This window comes from Chiloscyllium punctatum, chromosome 11 (genome assembly GCF_047496795.1).
Source record: "Chiloscyllium punctatum isolate Juve2018m chromosome 11, sChiPun1.3, whole genome shotgun sequence".
In the NCBI taxonomy this organism is placed as follows: domain Eukaryota; kingdom Metazoa; phylum Chordata; class Chondrichthyes; order Orectolobiformes; family Hemiscylliidae; genus Chiloscyllium; species Chiloscyllium punctatum.
This window is the reverse complement of record NC_092749.1, coordinates 111218649-111237427: the sequence shown is the minus strand read 5'-3', so window position 1 is coordinate 111237427 and position 18779 is coordinate 111218649. Positions and strand designations below refer to the sequence as shown.

The 18779-nt window shown below is 39.9% G+C and overlaps 1 protein-coding gene across 2 annotated transcripts in view; it reads left to right on the top strand.

Moving 5' to 3' along the window:
* Nucleotides 1–18779, top strand: part of kif16ba (kinesin family member 16Ba) — a 133120-nt gene that overhangs the window by 77971 nt on the left and 36370 nt on the right. For both annotated transcript variants that reach the window (XM_072581525.1, XM_072581524.1), the window contains 3 exons: nt 2617–2667; nt 11014–11136; nt 17369–17458. In XM_072581525.1, the coding sequence (XP_072437626.1) occupies nt 2617–2667; nt 11014–11136; nt 17369–17458 (264 nt within the window). The remainder of the gene's footprint in view (nt 1–2616; nt 2668–11013; nt 11137–17368; nt 17459–18779) is intronic.

Here is an 18779-nt window from a genome sequence, read left to right as displayed (position 1 = left end):
ATAGGATGCAAAATAAAAACTCATGATCACTAAATAGGCATATTTAGAGCCAGAGGCTCTACATGATAAACCTGCATTCTAACCCTGAACAGTCCAATGGCTTAAAATGAAATAGGAACCTAGTCTTTGTGCACTTTAATTCACTGAGGTGTGCCCCAAGACCTGCCAACCACTATTTGTCTCCTTCTATGAGTGCAAGTGAATTCACAGTTAATGCCGGCTCTCAAATACCATTAGATACCCAAATAGCTTACACAGTTGGCAACATGTGCTCAACCAAGTAATCTATGATTGTTTGCCACTTCACTTCCACAGATGTGAGTTACCTGTGGTTTTTCTTTTGAAAATATATTCTGTGCAGAATGTGGTGTAGGTTTCTTTATTATAAGAAATCATTCCTACTCTGTGACAGAAGCCTCAGCTCTTCAAGAAGAATATAAATTGGACCTGAAATAGGCCATTTGGCCCATTTGAATTTGCTCAGCCATTGAACAAGTTAATCATAATCTTCTATCTGATTCAACCATCTCACATTGTCTCCATCTCCTTTAATTCAAGCTCTGTCTTGTTTCTCTGAGAGAGAAATTTTGATTTGAAGCATTGTAAGCTTATGTAAAATTTCCTTTGGTTATGGATGTGGAGAGTGTTGATATAGGCGCATGGCATACTTTTTTCTTCCCCCATGCAGGTACTTAGTGTCAGAATCAAACATTGACAAAGTTAGCTGTGACATAGGAAGACAACAGAGCTTTCCACGCAGTCCCAAGAGCTGTCAAAACCAGGAACATGGCATTTTTGTGTTGTGGTCTGAATTGTGTCAATGTGGGTCAAACTTTTTATACAAAATCTGTTCCTCAAGAATAGGGGAGGAACTGTGTTTCTCTCTTCACAGGTGCCCCCATCGGACCTGCTGAGTTTTTGCAGCACTTTGCTTTTATTTCCAGTTTCCATTGGACAAATGACTTCATACAGAGCTCAGCAGTGGAAGTACTGCGTTGAACAATCCAGTGCTAATTACTTTAAACAAAAACAGATTGCTGGAGAAACCCAGCAGGTTTGGCAGCATCTGTGAAGAGAAAGTAGAGTTAATGTTTCGGATCTAGGGACCCTTCTTCAGAATGCCATATTGGTGCAGGCGCATGGCATACTTTTTTCTTCCCCCATTGTGTAATAATTTCAAGATGGTAAGCGCGAAACCTAAATTATTTGAAATCAGTCATTCACCATTTGGTAAAATTATGTTATCAATGTAGTCTAATTCCATTGTAATTTTCCCAGTGTGTTTAAATAATACAAACAATGATGATTTTAGTGTTTACATTCTATTTATATTCAGGTTACTGAGTGCCTAAACTAGCATGGTTAGCCCATTAGAATCTGTTGCTTTGTTGAACCATAGCGTTTCAACTTCATAAAGGTGTACATCATGACAGTGCTTTACTCTTGTGTCCCTCTCGATGAAATGTAAATCTGTTGTAGCAGTTGGCCACGATTTAAATGAGGTTTTAGATCTTTGACTCAAGGTGAACAGAAAAATGTAAATTGTTTTTAAAATTGAAGGCCAAGCCATTATAATGTAATTTCTACATCAGTGCTCTGCAGCAAGCGATTTGTGTGACATTTGTCATAAGCTGCCTAAATTCCAGTAGTTAACTGAATTATTAACTTGACAGGAAGATTTGTGGCACAAACTAGCAGCACTGAGTATTTTGTTTCTTCAAGAATGATGATTGGAAACTTTTAATTTGCTTGAAGTCAAACATTGTTCTGGGATACCTGAAAATTGAACTCTACTCTCTGCTTTTCTGGACTTGGGTATTTTGTAGGGAATGAAAGAGAGATTTAAAAAGAAAGTTTTTTTAAGGAAAAAAAGCTTAAAAATTTTATTTTCAACATTAGTTGAGGACCTAGAATTAAGTATACTTTAACTTGGAGAGATGGAATAAAGGCATGCAAAAGTACATTAATATATAATTTCCATATTCAACAATATATGAATGATGTTTTGTGAGCTGTTTATGATGAGCTTTACCAATTAATTTGTTTTCATATTATTCTACAAGAGTTAATCTAAATGTTTAAAACAAGTTTGAGAACTAATGCCCACTTCTGTATTTAGAAATTACATAAATGGATCAAAAATATTGACTTATTACTCATAGTTATGTGAGCTGCATGCTTTAGTGTAAGGTTGCTATATGATATAGAGAAATTAATGCTCTGTTGACATTGTAGTTTGATATTTGTAATCATTTGGTAACAGATTTGCACATCTTGTGTTTAGTGTTAGTGCTGATGGAAGGAGAAAATTCCATTCCAAAAGAATAGTTTGAATTTTATTTGATACATAGCTGAAGACGTGTCCTCAAAACTCATATGTTAGTCTATAATGAACTCTTTGTCCTTGTAACAAGCTTCATGAATTGTGCCCCTGGGTTGGATTCTTAAATGAGACAGCAGATCATTAGATAGATAATGATGGCTATTGAACTGAAGCAATAATAGTGACAGAACTTTTCAACAGATCTGCTGCTCTTGTTTAACAGTGTAATGGGCTTTGTAAAAGCAAATGCTATTTAAGAAAAAAATTGAAATAATACTTTGGACCCTTTTCAGGAAAATGAAAATCTTCAAAATAATGTGAACCAACGCAAATTGAAGTATAAGGTAGTTTTTTTATTTCTTTTGAATTGCTACTTATTTCTTTTTCGCCAGTGTAAAAGTCATTTACGATTTTAGGAGGAAAGAAGTCTTTCAAGTCCTTACTAATTGGATCCAGCAGTTTAATTTGCATTTGATTTGCAACTAATAAGGGTTATCCAATATCAGCAGTTTGAGTGGGCGGAAGTCCTATATCAATGGTAAATCTGTTAACTTGGTATCATTTATATGACATTGTCCACAACAAAAGATCTGAAGCATTCAGCAAAACTGCATGAATAGTGATTGAAGTATGTGTGAACACTGGCCAAAAATAAAGCTTTCATATTAAGATTGCATTTTTAAAACCATATTAAAAATGTTCTTATTGCAGCCATTAGGGTACATTCATTTCCCATGTTCGATTTTTGTCCCACAGGTGGGTGTCAGGCGACGGAATGTTTAGGTGCATTACACATTTAGTTCTATTCTGCTAATTTGGTAGACCAGAAATGATGAGAAATGATTACACTGATATTTTTCACTGTAGGTTTGACTGTATATTGAGTGGATAGCTGCAGATGTTAGTTTGACTGAAATGGAATGCAAAACTTGTATTTTGTTTTGTGTGTATGGTGAGCAAAACAGTAATCAATTATACACTTGCTACATTATTGTAACTAATTTATACTCGATGCTTCAAAAAGCTCATTTAAAGATGATAGATGTGGTGCTGCATTTTACTCTTGTCTCATTGGTGGGTTCAGATGGGAGCGTTAAAATCTGCAGCCAACCTGCTGTGCTGCCTACATGTGTCTCTCTTCCCACCAACCCCTCACTCCAAACTTAGAATCTAGAATCATACAATAGAGAAGAGGCTCTTTGGTCCATCAAATCTATACCGCCAAATCTAAACTAAATCTGCATTAGTTCAAGCTTCCAACATTGAATATTGTAACCTTGCACTTGCTTATCCAAGTGCTTTTTAAAGGTTGAGAGGTGACCCACCTTAACTACCATCCCAAACAGTGCATTCCAGATTCCCACCACACTACAGGTGAAAAAAAACTTTCCTCCGAGTCCTCATAAACATCTTGCATTTCACTTTAAAATTATGTACTCTTGTTATTGACCCTCTAACTGAGAGGAACACCTGCTTTCAATTCACCCTATTCGCGCCCCTCATAATCCTGTACACCTCTAACAGGTTCTCCCTCTCTGCTCCAAAGAAAACAACCAGTTCTGTCGAAGTTATGATATCACTCATTCCATCTAGATCACTGAGGCCAGATGCCAACTTGCCGACACCACCTCCTACTGTCTCCCCGAACACAGCCCCACCTCTCCCCACAAAACCATCATCTTCAACACCATCAACAAACTCATCACCTCAGGTGACCTCCCATCCTCCACCTCCAACCTCCGAGTTCTGCAACCTCTCACCACCCGCTTCTATCTCTTACCCAAAGTTCACAAACGTAACTATCCTGGTTGACCGATTGTCTCCTGTCCTACCAAACTCATTCCACTTATCTTGACTCTGTCCTGTCCCCCTTGGTCCAGGAACTCCCCAAGTAAGTTTGAGACACCACCCACGCCTTCCACCTCCCCCAGCCCCCAAAATCTCATCTTTACCATGGGCATCCAGACACTCCACATCTGCATCCCCATGAGGAAGACCTCAAAGCCCTCCATTTCTTCCTCTCCTGCTGACCGACCGAGTCCCCTCCATTGACACTGCCCTCCCCTAAATAACTTTTTTCAATCCTCCCACTTCCTACAAACCCAGCTATGGCTGCCTTTTTGTAGAATACATGTAACAGTCCCTCTTCCAAAGCTACAGGAGCACCATTCTCCACCTTTTCCTCAGTTACAATGATGGCTGACTGTATCAGTGCAGCCTCGTGCTCCCACGAGGAGCTTGAACATCCACTACACCAACACCTTCCACCCTGACCTTGAATTCATCTGAACCATTTCCAACACCTCCCTTCCCTTCTTGGACCTCTCCAGCGACCAACCTAACACTGACATCTACTTCAAGCCCACCGACTCCCACACTACCTTGACTACACTTCCTCCCACCTGCTTCCTGTAAAAACATGATCCCCAACTCCCAATTCCTCCACCTCTGCATATCTGCTCCCAGGATGAGCGATTCCACTCCAGGGCATTCCAGATGTCATCCTACTTCCAGGATCATAATTTCCCCCCCCCCCTCTTATCCCTCAATCGTATCTCCTCCATTTCCCGCACATTGCCCTTGACACGCAGACGCACAGGTGCCAAGAATAGAATCCCTCTGGTCCTCACATTCAGTCCCACTAATCTCCAAGTCTAGTGTATCATCCACAGCCAATTTTTGCCACTTATAGTTAGACCACACCTCCAAAAGCATATTTCTCCCCACCTTCTATCTACATTCTGTAGGGACTATTCTTCTGTGACCCCCTCTTTAGGTCCACACTCCCTACCAAACCCTTCGCCACACCAGGCACCTTCCCCTATCACTGTAAGAGATACAAAACCTACACCGACACCTCCCCCCTCACTTCCATCCAAGGCCCCAAAGGATCATTCCAAATCCAACATAGATTTACTTGTATATCTGCGAACCTCACTTACTGCATTTGTTGCTCTCAATGTGGTCCCCTCTACATCTGAGAGACTGAGTGTAAACTCACAGAACAGTTCAGGGAACATTTCTGGTCCCTATACACCCACCAACCCCACCTTCCTGTGGCCATCCATTTCAACTTCCTGTCGCACTCCCCAATGACCTATCCATTCCGAGTCTCCTCCACCACCTAAACTAGGCCGCCAACAAACTGGAGGAGGAACACCTCATCTTTCACCTCGTGAGCCTACAACCACATGGCTCAACATTGAATCCACCAGTTTCCACTCCTCCGACCCCATTCCAAATCCAGCCCTCCAACTCAGCATCGCCCTCTTGATCTGACCTACCTGCCATTTTCCTTCCCACTTCACACTGACCAATCACAATCACCACCTACGTTCACGTACCTATCTCCATCCTGATAACCCTTCCCCGGCCCCATATCCTCCCCCATTTATTTCTCCGGTCCCTTCCCCCCTCCCCAGTCCTGATGAATGCTTCAGTCCAAAAGATTGACTCTCTTGCTCCTCAGAAACTGCCTGACTTGCTCTGCTTTTACCAGCACCACACTTTATTGATTCTATCCCACTTACCAGGCCAGTAATGACTCTTGCCTTTCCTTTGCTAACACACAGATGATATATCCACCAGTGAGCAAAAGCTTGCAATGTTGTACTTTCTATTTTCCACAAATCTGAACCAAACCCGACCCTTAGCCCAGAGTGGCTTACATGAGATTCCTTCATTGCAAAGCTACCAAAATAAAAACTTTCACCCTAGTTTTACTAAACTTCAAAGCATCCATTGTTCTACAAAGAACTAAGTCCAACTATGTTGCTGCCAAAGTACCAGGCAAGCCCCAGTGAATCTCCAACTCCTGTCACCTTTCTAGTGCTGTTAAGTTTTTATTAAGCTTGTTCATTTAATGTTTTTATTATGACTTCTCAGCTTTAAATTTTTCATTAATGCTAGTTTTTAAAAAGTAGTTAACATTCTAGGTTTGAGTCCTAAGATTATATGTGTTCCACGAAAAACTTACATAGAATCATAGAGATGTACAGCATGGAAACAGACCCTTTTGTCCAACTCGTTAAAGGTGAAAAACAAATTCATGGTCAGTTGTTATAAAATTATAAGGGGCATGGAAAAGATCACTCGACAAGGTCTTTTCCCTGCAGTGGGGAAATCCAGAACTAAAGGGCATAGGTTTTAGGGTGAGAGGGGAAAAATTTAAAAGGGACTTGAGGGGCAACTTTTTCTCACATTTGTGGTGAGTGTGTGTATAGAATGAACTGCCAGAGGAAGTGGTGGGGACTGGTACAATGTCAACATTTAAAAAGCATCTGGATTAGTGTATGAATAGGAGGGGTTTAAAGGGATATGGGGCAAGTGCGGGCAAATGGGACTAGATTAGGATATATAGGAGAAAGTGAGGACTGCAGATGCTGGAGCTCAGAGTCGAGTGTAGTGCTGGAAAAGCACAGCAAGTCAGGCAGTATCTGAGAAGCAGGAGAAACGACATTTTGGGGCGTATGCCCAAAATGTCGACTCTCCTGCTCCTCAGATGCTGCCTGACTGGCTGTGCTTTTCCAGCACTACACCCTAGATTAGGATATCTGCTCGGTTTGGACAAGTTGGACCGAAGGGTCTGTTTCTGTGCTATACATCTCTGTGACTCTATGTAAATTTTTCAATAAATATGTAAAATCTTAGGATTCAATCCTAGAATCTTAATTTTTTTTTAAAAACTAGCATTTAGTGAAAATTAAATGTGACTGCTCTATTTTGAATAGACCAGTAAAATCCAAAATATACACTCTCTATATTGGGTTTTTAAAAATACATACTATTTATATTGCCAAGAGATGGATTTGAAATTGGAAATCCAGCAGTAAGAAGCATTGTCCTTCTAATGTGACTCAGTGGTCCTCTGTTAGATCTTGCTCATTGTTTAGATGTCAGACTAAGAGTGTATGTCTTTTAAATGTCAAGACTTCAGTTGAATTGACACATGAAAGAGATTGAAGCTGCCAATAACAGAATTCTCAGGTTCTAAAGCTGGTTAGAAAATTAAAGTCCATGCTGTAGGTATGCAGAAATGTCATTATCGATAAGGGAACTGCTTTTTGTGAGGATTTTACAGCAAATGTAATCTTGAGTCAAAATTTCCAGTGTACAAATCAATTTTTTTTTGCACAACCTATCTTTGTATTTATGATATCAGTCAGCCAGCCCTATGGCATTAGTGACAATGAATTTTTGTTCTTCAAAACAAGATTTGAGATTCCCAGTAATGAGTGAGTGCCATTACATTCCTAAAGGTTTAGCTTCTATGAAAATGTGCAAAGATGAATATAGTTTCCTGAAGATCTTTGCGAGTTTTTATATTTACATTGTACAAATATTTCTGGAGTCCTTCCACTATAGCAGGCTAAGGGCACATCTTTGAAGGAAAGATGCATGAGAAAAGTGCCAACTGAAAACAGATCCATGACCTGCTTGCATTCTGTTTTGTCTTGCTACCCACTGAAAATTGATATCCAGTATTTAATAAGGCATCTCTGTCTTACAATAGAAGCCCATAACTATTTCTTGACTAAAATGAATATTTTTAAGTCAAGGAAATGCTGGGAGCAGGAGACACTTATTCTGCCTTGTGAGCCTGTTCTGCTAGTTTAGACCATTCAAGTTTATGTGCCTTAATATAATTTAGCTATCGCTTTTAGTATCCTCATTGAGCAGCAATTTTCTCATACACAGTCTTGCAAATTGCAATCCACAGCACTTTAGAAAAAAATGAATTGTACAACTACCCTTTGTGGAAAAAATGATTTTGAAGTGCCTGCTTTTTTGGGTTCTGCACAATTATTTTTAATTGCTTCACTGGGGGAGTTATTTATTTGCAAATGCACTATTGAACTTCTTTATCAGTTCAGAAGCACCTATTAGATTCCCACAAACTCAAAGCAATTGAAACCATGTCCTGGTCTCATCTTCTGAAAACTGAACGTAGTACTCCAGTCCAGATGAGGTCTGAGCAAGGTTCTGGATAACTGAAGGATCAGTTCAGTTTTGAATTCAAACTTCCATTGATTTAAAGGCTAATGTTCCATGATTACTTTTGGTTTTGTATCTGTATATTAGCTTTCAGTTCCTTGTGTATGTGGGTACCCAAACCCTTCAGATTCTGCATTGCTTCTAGTCTCTCAAAATATTTGAAAAAACATTCTGGTTTTCCTTTCTCAGATCCAAAGTGGGTGAGCTCATTTAGGTATCTTGGATTGCCAGTAAAATGTTCATGGGGGCACCTTCTCTTAAAATAGGAAAAGGATCAAAGCCAGGGTACCATAGGTAAATAGGAAATTGGGTCATACTTAAAATGGAAGAACATTGTGGTGCAGATAATGACCAAAAATCAAAACAAATGTAAAGAATAAGCATAGGAATAACATCATAAAGGAAAATTAGAAAGGCTTTAAGGATAACAGCCAGTTAAAAATATGTTTAAACATCTGCTGCAAGCACATTATGAGCAAACAGCAAAGTTATAGAGTCATAGAGATGTACAGCATGGAAACAGACCCTTTGCTCTAATCCATCCATGCCGACCAGATATCCCAACCCAATCTAGTCCCACCTGCCAGCACCCGGCCCATATCCCTCCAAACCCTTCCTATTCATATACCCATCCAAATGCCTCTTAAATGTTGCAATTGTACCAGCCTCCACCACTTCCTCTGGCAGCTCATTCCATACAAGTACCACCCTCTGTGTGAAAAAGTTGCCCCTTAGGTCTCTTTTATATCTTTCCCCTCTCACCCTAAACCTATGCCCTCTAGTTCTGGACTCCCCCACCCCAGGGAAAAGACTTTGCCTATTTGCCCTATCCATGCCCCTCATAATTTTGTAAACCTCTATAAGATCATCCCTTAGCCTCCAACGCTCCAGGGAAAACAGCCCCAGCCTGTTCAGCCTCTCCCTGTAGCTCAAATCCTCCAACCCTGGCAACTTCCTTGTAAATCTTTTCTGAATCCTTTCAAGTTTCACAACATCTTTCCGATAGGAAAGAGACCAGAATTGCACGCAATATTCCAATAGTGGCCTAACCAACATCCTGGACAGCTGCAACATGACCCCCCTAACTCCTGTACTCAATACTCTGACCAATAAAGGAAAGCATACCAAAAGCCTTCTTCACTATCCTATCTACCTGCGGCTCCACTATCAAGGACTCCACTTTCAAGGAGCTATGAACCTGCACTCCAAGGTCTCTTTGTTCAGCAACACTCCCAGGACCTTATCATTAAGTGTATAAGTCCTGCTAAGATCTGCTTTCTCAAAATGAAAAGCCATTAAATGTTGAAGGGCAGAGATGGTAAAGAAGAAATGCCTTTTTTTAAACCAGGCAGGTGCACATTGATATAACAGAACCACAAGGAGTGAGTAGAGCACTTTTGGAAGTTATTATTCACAAGAATTGGTATGGAATAGGTTATTCAAATTTAAAATAGATCAGTCACCAGTTCCTAACTTGTGTGATTCACATTTATTTTTCTTCCCTCTGTCTCATATCTGTTTTGCTTTGTTCCTGATTTAGATTTACAGACTAAAATGAGGAACTTGTAAGGATCTCTAGATGTTTGTTAATGTTTTCTAGCTTGAGTGCTGTTCACGAGTGCAATTAGGCTGCCTACAGCCACTGGCATTTGAAAATGCAATCAATCACTGAGAACCAAGGGATGGAACTTTGCTCTAGCTCTTAAATTAAAAAGAATTTAAAATAAATTACTCATGCCATACATCAGTTGTGTTGGCAGCTGTTACTTTATGTACTAGTTTGTCAGTTATGGTTTGTACTGATGGTTGAACATTTTGGAGAATGCTGCTATTTTCAAACCTCTTAACAATTGTGCTTTGTTTTCCAAGAAGTTTAGAATCAGAAAATAGCTACAAAGAAACTTTGATCTTGCTATTTATTTTGATCAGTTATTTTGGAAAGCTGTGTTCAATTCTGGTCTCCCTGCTACAGGAAAGATGTTGCTAAACTGGAAAGGGTGCAGATAAGATCTACAAGCAAGTTGCCAGGTTTGGAGGGTTTGAGCTCCAAGAAGAGGCTGAATACACTAGGGCTATTTTCCCTGGAGTATCAGAGGCTGAGGGTGACTTTATAGAGGTTTATAAAATCGTGAGGGGCATCGTTAGGGTAAATAGACACGGTCTTTTTCCCAAGGTAGGGGTAATTCAAAACTAGAGGGCATAGGTTTAACATGGGAGAGGAAATATATAAATGGGATCTAAAGGACACCTTTTTCATACAAAGGGTGGTGTGAGCTGCCAGAGGAAGTGGTGGAGGCTGATACAATTACAATATTTAAAAGGTAGCTGAATGGATACATAAATAGGAAAGGTTGAGAGGGATACAAGTCAAATGCTGCCAAATGGGACAAGGTTAATTTAGGATATCTGGTCAGCATAGATGAGTTGGACTGAAGGGTCTGTTTCCAAGCTGTATATCTTTTGAGTTATACCTTGCACTTAAATTGCAAACAAGGTTTTAAGTACTTTTGTAAGAACGAAAAAGTTAGTATTTCTTTGTCAAGGTTGTCATATGTCTTGTATTACTGAATATGCCTTTGCTCACCCTTTTATGCTCACTCCTATATTATTCATTTGGTGTTTAGAATTTCTTAAAACCATGATTGCAGCGTTAGTTCACTTTCTTATTACTGACAAGATTTCTCTTGCTTTGATAGCACTTATTCTCTAGAATGCAGGAGACTGATCCAGACAGTCTAAAGGATCCTATTAAAATTAGTATTCCCCGTTATGTCTTGCGTGGACAAGGAAAAGATGAGCACTATGAGTATGAAGTGAAGGTGAGTGTTTAACCTTCTTTCTAATGTAAATATGGCAATTACAAGTCTTTCATTTCTAAGTTCTAAAATCCCCAAGAGGGAAAATTAATTTTTCCACAGCAATTGTTTTTTACCAGTACAGACCAGATATTCAGTTTAACTATAAGTTAGGCAAGTCTCTTTTGAGTATGAGAGTATCCATTCTGATGTGTGGTCATTATTAAACGTTGATGTATGATGAGCGTGATTAACATTATAAGTACTCTGAAAATGATTTTATATTGTTAGAGAGCCTTCAGTGGCAGGCGTAAAATACCACTGCCAGAGATGCATTTCAATGTAATGACTTAATCTCCAAAAAACTGACATTTTCATCTGTCTCCAGTTGAACTGAAAGTGCAAAGACTTTTAGCAAAAGATTTGAAAGGTTCCAGCCTTGATTAAAAGTGACAGCAGCAAGAAAGGAAAGTAGAGGGCAAACTGTCATTGGACTCCCGAGAGGCAGTCCTCTGGAACCATCCTACTGTGGAAATATATCATGACTTGAGTATAAACCAGTCCTAATTCAACAGGGACAGAATTATAGAATCCCTACAGTGTGGAAATAGGCCATTTGGCCCAACAAGTCCACACTGACCCTCCGAACAGTAATCCACCCAGACCCATTCCCTTACCCCATAACTCTACATTTACCTCTGACAAATGCACTTAACCTGCACATCCCTGAACACTATGGGTCATTTAGATAGATCACAGGAGAAGTCATGAATAAGTTATCAGTAGATTTATCAGGACAGCAGTAAAATACAAGTGTATTTTTGCGTATTAAAAATATGCTGTAAATGTATTATTATTCTGTAGTGATAGTGCATTGCCACCAATGTCCTAATAAAGAACTTGGGCAAGTTCTGAATTCTTAACTTCCTTATGTGTTGACAACTTGTGTGTATCAGTTAGTTTTCAATTCCGTGCCTTCACAAGTTGCAATATTTTGAGAAGGTGGAATTTGGCTCAGCACTTCTGGCTGGTAAACCATTTTCTTTGGAACAGATTAGCAAGGTTAGATCTCATGGAATACAGGGAGAACTAGCCATTTGGATACAGAACTGGCTCAAAGGTAGAAGACAGAGGGTGGTGGTGGAGGGTTGTTTTTGAGACTGGAGGCCTGTGACCAGTGGAGTGCCACAAGGATCGGTGCTGGGCCCTCTACGTTTTGTCATTTACATAAATGATTTGGATGCGACCATAAGAGGTACAGTTAGTAAGTTTGCAGATGACACCAAAATTGGAGGTGTAGTGGACAGGGAAGAGGGTTACCTCAGATTACAACAGGATCTTGATCAGATGGGCCAATGGGCTGAGAAGTGGCAGATGGAGTTTAATTCAGCTAAATGCGAGGTGCTGCATTTTGGGAAAGCAAATCTTAGCAGGACTTATACACTTAATGGTAAGGTCCTAGGGAGTGTTGCTGAACAAAGAGACCTTGGAGTACAGGTTCATAGCTCCTTGAAAATGGAGTCGCAGGTAGATAGGATAGTGAAGAAAGCGTTTGGTATGCTTTCCTTTATTGGTCAGAGTATTGAGTACAGGAGTTGGGAGGTCATGTTGCGGCTGTACAGGACATTGATTAGGCCACTGTTGGAATATTGCGTGCAATTCTGGTCTCCTTCCTATCGGAAAGATGTTGTGAAACTTGAAAGGGTTCATAAGAGATTTACAAAGATGTTGCCAGAGTTGGAGGATCTGAGCTATAGGGAGAGGCTGAACAGGCTGGGGCTGTTTTCCCTGGAGCGTCGTAGGCTGAGGGGTGACCTTATAGAGGTTTCCAAAATTATGAGGGACATGGATAGGATAAATAGACAAAGTCTTTTCCCTGGGGTGGGGGAGTCCAGAACTAGAGGGCATAGGTTTAGGGTGAAAGGGGAAAGATATAAAAGAGACCTAAGGGGCAACTTTTTCACGCAGAGGGTGGTGTGTGTATGGAATGAGCTGCCAGAGGAATTGGTGGAGGCTGGTAGAATTGCAACATTTAAGAGGCATTTGGATGGGTATATGAATAGGAAGGATTTGGAGGGATATGGGCCGGGTGCTGGCAGGTGGGACTAGATTGGATTGGGATATCTGGTTGGCGTGGACGGGTTGGATTGAAGGGTCTGTACATGCTGTACATCTCTATGACTCTATGATTTGTAGTTCAAAACTTTAATATTGCTGACAAAAAGACATTTGATTGAAGCTTTTTGTCTTGCACTCATCAGGACAATTTACATAAATATTCATTCAAAGGGAAAATGAACACGTACTGCATGACAGGAGAGTAGTGATTGTTTAGCAGATGGACCCTGCTAGATGCATTGTTATGGAGAATCCATCGATTAGTGTTAATTGATAGTTAACTGCTGGGATTTGTTTACATTTTAAACCAAGCAGGTAGGCTGTGGTCAGGGCATTACCCTCAGAAAGGAACCAATGAATGGCTGTCACTTATTTTCCTGAATTGAAACAGGCGCAATGCATATACTTGTTCTTTCTGAGCACAAAGAATGGAACCCTATGCTGCCAACCAATTTCGAGTTGTCAGTCAGGCTTTCAGTTTGGCACCCCTTTACGTACTTGAAGGTACACGTTAATACAAAGCATCATGTTCTTTGTAGGTAGAACATGTGCATGCTTTGTGCCTTTTTTGAGCAATACTCAGCTTTGGAATTAGTAAATCAGCTGATTTACTCAGACTGAGAAACCCTGTGCAAGATGACTAATTATTTGCCACTAACTAATAATAAACATGGAATAGTTGAGATGTCTAGACTTGGTGCTCTGAATTAGAACCAGAAGTAAGCTTTCTTTCAATATTTCTTCTTGAAACATAAGTGTCACTGGTGAAGCTGCAGTTTATAACTCATCCTTTGTCCTGAGATGATGGTGATGGACTGACCCCTCGAAAAAGTTGTTAATGGATTCTCATCTCACTTCAACAGAGGAGTGTCTTAGCAAAAAGGAAATACTGGTTTATAGTCTAGGTTGATGCCATCTCATGGAAGCCATTAGATGAAATCCTCATCTGCAGTTCACGTGCATTGTATGCAACTGGATTTCTGTGTTGGATGGCTGGATGGAGGCATCCCACTCACTTGTCCTGAAAGCACTTGACTCATTCTCCACAAATGTTGAAATTGCTTGATCACAAATACTTCACTATTTGGGTCTGTTCAATGCTGAATCCACAAACCCTGCTGCAGGCGGTGATTACTGAAGCAGCTGAATGGGGTGCTCAAGTTTTCACAGGCTCCTTCTATTGTTTGACCTGCAAATGAGCCATTCAGAGACGCTCAAAATGTTTGACTCATTCACAGATGGCGCATTCTCCGATTTGGAAAGCGTTGTTTTGGGTGAGAGATTCCCACGAATGGGGATATCACATTTTTCAGGAAGGCTTTGAGCATGTTCTTGAAACATTTCCTCTGCCGTCCTGGTACTACTTGCCATTGGCAGATCTTGGAATATAGAGCTCACTTTGGAAGTTTTGTGTCAGACATGTGAACATTGTGGCCCATTCAGTTCTGCTGTTTGACCGTAACCAGTGCCTCAATGTTGGGATATCGTCCTGAGAGAGGATATTGATGTTGGAGTGCCTTGCTGCCAGTGGATTTGCAGGAGTTTTTGGTGGCATCGCTAATGATCTTTTCCAAGCAATTTGATGTGTCAGCTCTACATTTTCCATATCTGTGACACATACAGGAAGGCTGACAATGCTGCCCTGTGGACCATGAGCTTAGTGTCGGGTTTAAAGTCTTGCTTATCAACATTTTCTTTTCATCAGATAGTTACAGGCTATGCTGGCATATTGAGGCAATGTAAGGTTTTGTTGCTATTGTCTGCCCTTACTGAGGGAAGGCTCCCAAGGTTAGGGAATTGATCAGCGATGTCCAGCAGCTTGCCATGGACCTTGATAGGATTGGGGGAATGGGTACTTGGTGCAGCAGGAGCAGGCTAGTAGATGACCTTTGTGAATGTAAAGTCCATTTTCTCTCATGCCTCTGGTAGTTTGGAGCTTGAGCATACAGCAGTTCAACAATGGAGCTTGGAGCGGTCTTGGTTCTGAGCAGAAGGTGATGCATTTTGAACAGTTTCCCACTTGACCTGCAGCAAAGCTTTATGACAGAAGGAAGCTTCATCAATGAGTTGAAAGGTTGCAAAAGAGAAGATGTCATAGCTTAAGTCACCCCCAGTTTGTGCACGTATTGGAATTTTTGTGACGATGAAGCCTTGCATGCCATTATGCAGTAGATGATGAAGATGGCTTTACATGGGCAATCAAATTTAAGGAAGGTGCTCCATAATCTGTTCTGATTGACATGGGCAGAGGCCATGATAGAGGTTGCTACTGCTCTCTGCACGTTTTGTTTGAATTGGCCTTGCTGTGTGGATCATGTCCACTGTGCCCTTTTATAGACATCCTCCTCAATTGTTTTCTCCGAGTGGCTGAAGGGCTTCTCCTGCAGTCACGATGTGGATTCCATTCATTGAGATACAAATTTGTAGCTTGCTCAGGCACCTGAGAGGGCTGTTATAAGCCAACGTTGTTGAAATCGGACTGGAGCTACATACAACAGAGACCAGGTAAAAGCAAGTTTCCTTACTTAGATGACATTAGCAAGCCAGTAGCAGTCCCCGATTACCTCTGGTCCTACTTTTGACATGCTACCCAAAGTCAACTTTGTACTCCAGGTTAGTTCCAACTATAGCTTTGCATGATTGAAATTCCATTTCTTCTCCTCATTATACATTCCTTGAGATAAAGGTCAACATTCTCATAGCCTTTTCAAGTGCTTAAAAGAGCATATTCAGTACCTTTTTAGATGACTTGTATGCCTGAACACCCAAGTTTTTACTGGTCTTCAGTTCCTTGTATTTTTTTACCATTTAAGAAACAGATGAATGTCTTCCAGCTGAATCTTCTTACTTTTGACACAACTAAACTTTCAGAATTGCTGGTCCTGATTCTTTTAGTACTCCAAGGTAAAACTGTCAGGTGCTGATGGTTTGTCTATCTTTAATTCTTGTTATTTTCTCTCTCCACTTTTTTGTTCATTCCTGAAATTTTGATACTTTAAGAATTTAAATGAGAACGGTGTGCTGGTTCAAGTGATATACCAGACTTGGTACATAGTAAACCAGGTAATCGCTAATTCTACCTCTCATGCAAACAAGTCCTCTACGCTTTCATGTTTTGCTGTATCCCTCTTGCAGTGATTACTTGGTATCAGTAAAATACACTTAAATTACTTCTCAACAGAATACTTATTATTTAAAAGATAAAATACAGCTCCTGCTGATGCTTTCATGGATAAGTGCACAGTATGAAATGAGTTGTATAAACCAAAAGGCTCCATTCTTTATTGTTGAGTGGCTTGACCTCACTTTGGCCAATTGTTTTGAGGTCTACTTCTGTGTTCTGGACTGGAGAAGGTAACATCAGCCGTAGTATCAGCTCCTCTGACTCACTGCTGGGAAAAATGACTATTGAACAGGAGTTGTTAGTTTTTCCAATAAAAGCAAAATATTGCAGTGACTGCATATCTGAAACAAAGTTCTGAAGAAGAGTCTTACTGCTGCTGTCTCCATGAATGCTGCTATACCTGAATTTCTTCAGCATTCTCTGTGTGTCGATAGCTTTTCTACCTGCCACCAATGCCCTAAGCAGTGTTGCAGATTCACTTCTCCATTCAAAATGAATAGGAAAGAAACTTTGCCCATTGTGGGAAATGTCTAATCTGTAACACAATCTTTACACCTGAATGAAGAGTTGAAAACCAACCCCAAAGCAGGAGTGGAAATGGTCGTAATTGTGATTTTCTGCGGCTGAATAGTCTTCTGGCACATCATGTTTTACACATGCAGCGCAGACACTTGATTGAAAAACGGGAGAGCTGCCAGCAACTATGGAACCAAATCCCAGAAAATCAATATCTTTAGTTGAATGGAGAAAAGTAGAATTGTGCTTGGATTTTGGCCAACTTCAAAAGTTAATTTATTTTGTCTTTTGCACTGTTATTCATACAATGTATTCCACATGGGGAAAATGTTTAAACAAGGGGAGGCCAAATAATTTTGAGGCTTTATACAAGAGCTTTTCAGTGTTCAGATTGCAACTTACTTGAAAACTGAACTTTTTATACTCCCAACTGTATATTCAAATAAATGAGGTTACTTGTACTATTCTGCAAGAATAAACAACATTACATTCTCTTAGGTAACCATCCTGGAAGATACTTGGACAGTGTTTCGACGATATAGTCGTTTCAGAGAACTGCACAAAATAATGAAGGCAAAATACCCAGAGGTAAACGATTTTTGAAAATTTGGTAATAAGTCTAGTACTGTGACCTGACAATGAGACATATGCTTCACCCTTCTGTTAAAGCAGTTAAGCAATAGAGAAGCCAAGGCTTCACTTGTTCTTGCAGTTTTGATCCGTTTATGTGCCAGATTGTAGTCTTTTAGCTGAATACCAAGGCCACTTTTTCACATTTATTTCATGAAGCCCTTCTGTTGCTGGAATATGCAATATTTGCAGATAGACTAGAGCTGAATGGAAAATTGATAGAACCTGGATAATGTGTGTATGCACACTCTATTTACAGCAGATGTTAGTTTAACATTAAGTGTAGTAAAACTACAAATTCTGCAAATCTGAATCAGAAAATATGGGAAACTGTCATCATATAAATCAGCACCTCCCATAATGGAATAATGTGGGACAGATAAATCACCTGCTTCTGAAATTGAGCTCAGCTTTCACTTGAAGGGAATGTTTGAAACATTCTTCTCCATCAATTGGGTTCTGTACCATTTTGCCACATTTTCTTGTTTCCTTTCAAGCCTACTTTCCTCCCCCCACCCCGTCACTTCATTTGTTCCCAGGTTCTCCATATATCTTACACCTTAAAACGCAATCGTATTGTGGTGTATGATATTTAAACTCTAAAATAAATTTAGGAAATATATGTTTTGAACTAGTTACATGTGGGTTTTGATCTTTGTATATGGGTAAGTTTCATTGACAGAATTTCTGGAGCACTCGCTCTTTTTGTTTAAAAACCAGAATAGAGGATATATTTCCTGGAGTGAAACTGGTAATTTGTATTGCAAGAATTTTGAGTGAACAGGGTATTAGCTTGCTTTCAGTTAGAAAGATCAAGATTTTTTTCTTTTGCTTAGGAGGAAAGGCACACAGCTTGGAAAGGTTTTAGTTTCAACTGGCAGGAGTTAGTTCAAAAGATTGAGACAATATGTTGCCTCAGTGTAAAGTTTTTAGTTTCAGGCTACCAGGCGAAAAATGATCGGTTAGAATGCTGAAGGTTTCATTGGAAGCTGAGAAAGTCTGAGCTCAGTTGTGTGCATACATAAGCAAGGGACTATTAAATTCTCAATGAAATGAAAGCAACATTTAAAGTAAATCTAGAGATCTAATAGTGAAAGGAATGTTCTCTGATATTTGAGTACTGTAAAGGGATGCCGTTGGGATAGATTATCAGCATCATTTACACTGTGTTATCTGTAAAAACTTGGTTTATTTTATTTTACCATTTATTTTACATAGTAAGTTAGTTTTATTGTTACAACCAAATCTTTGTGTACTTGAGTCAGTATGAAAGAGCACC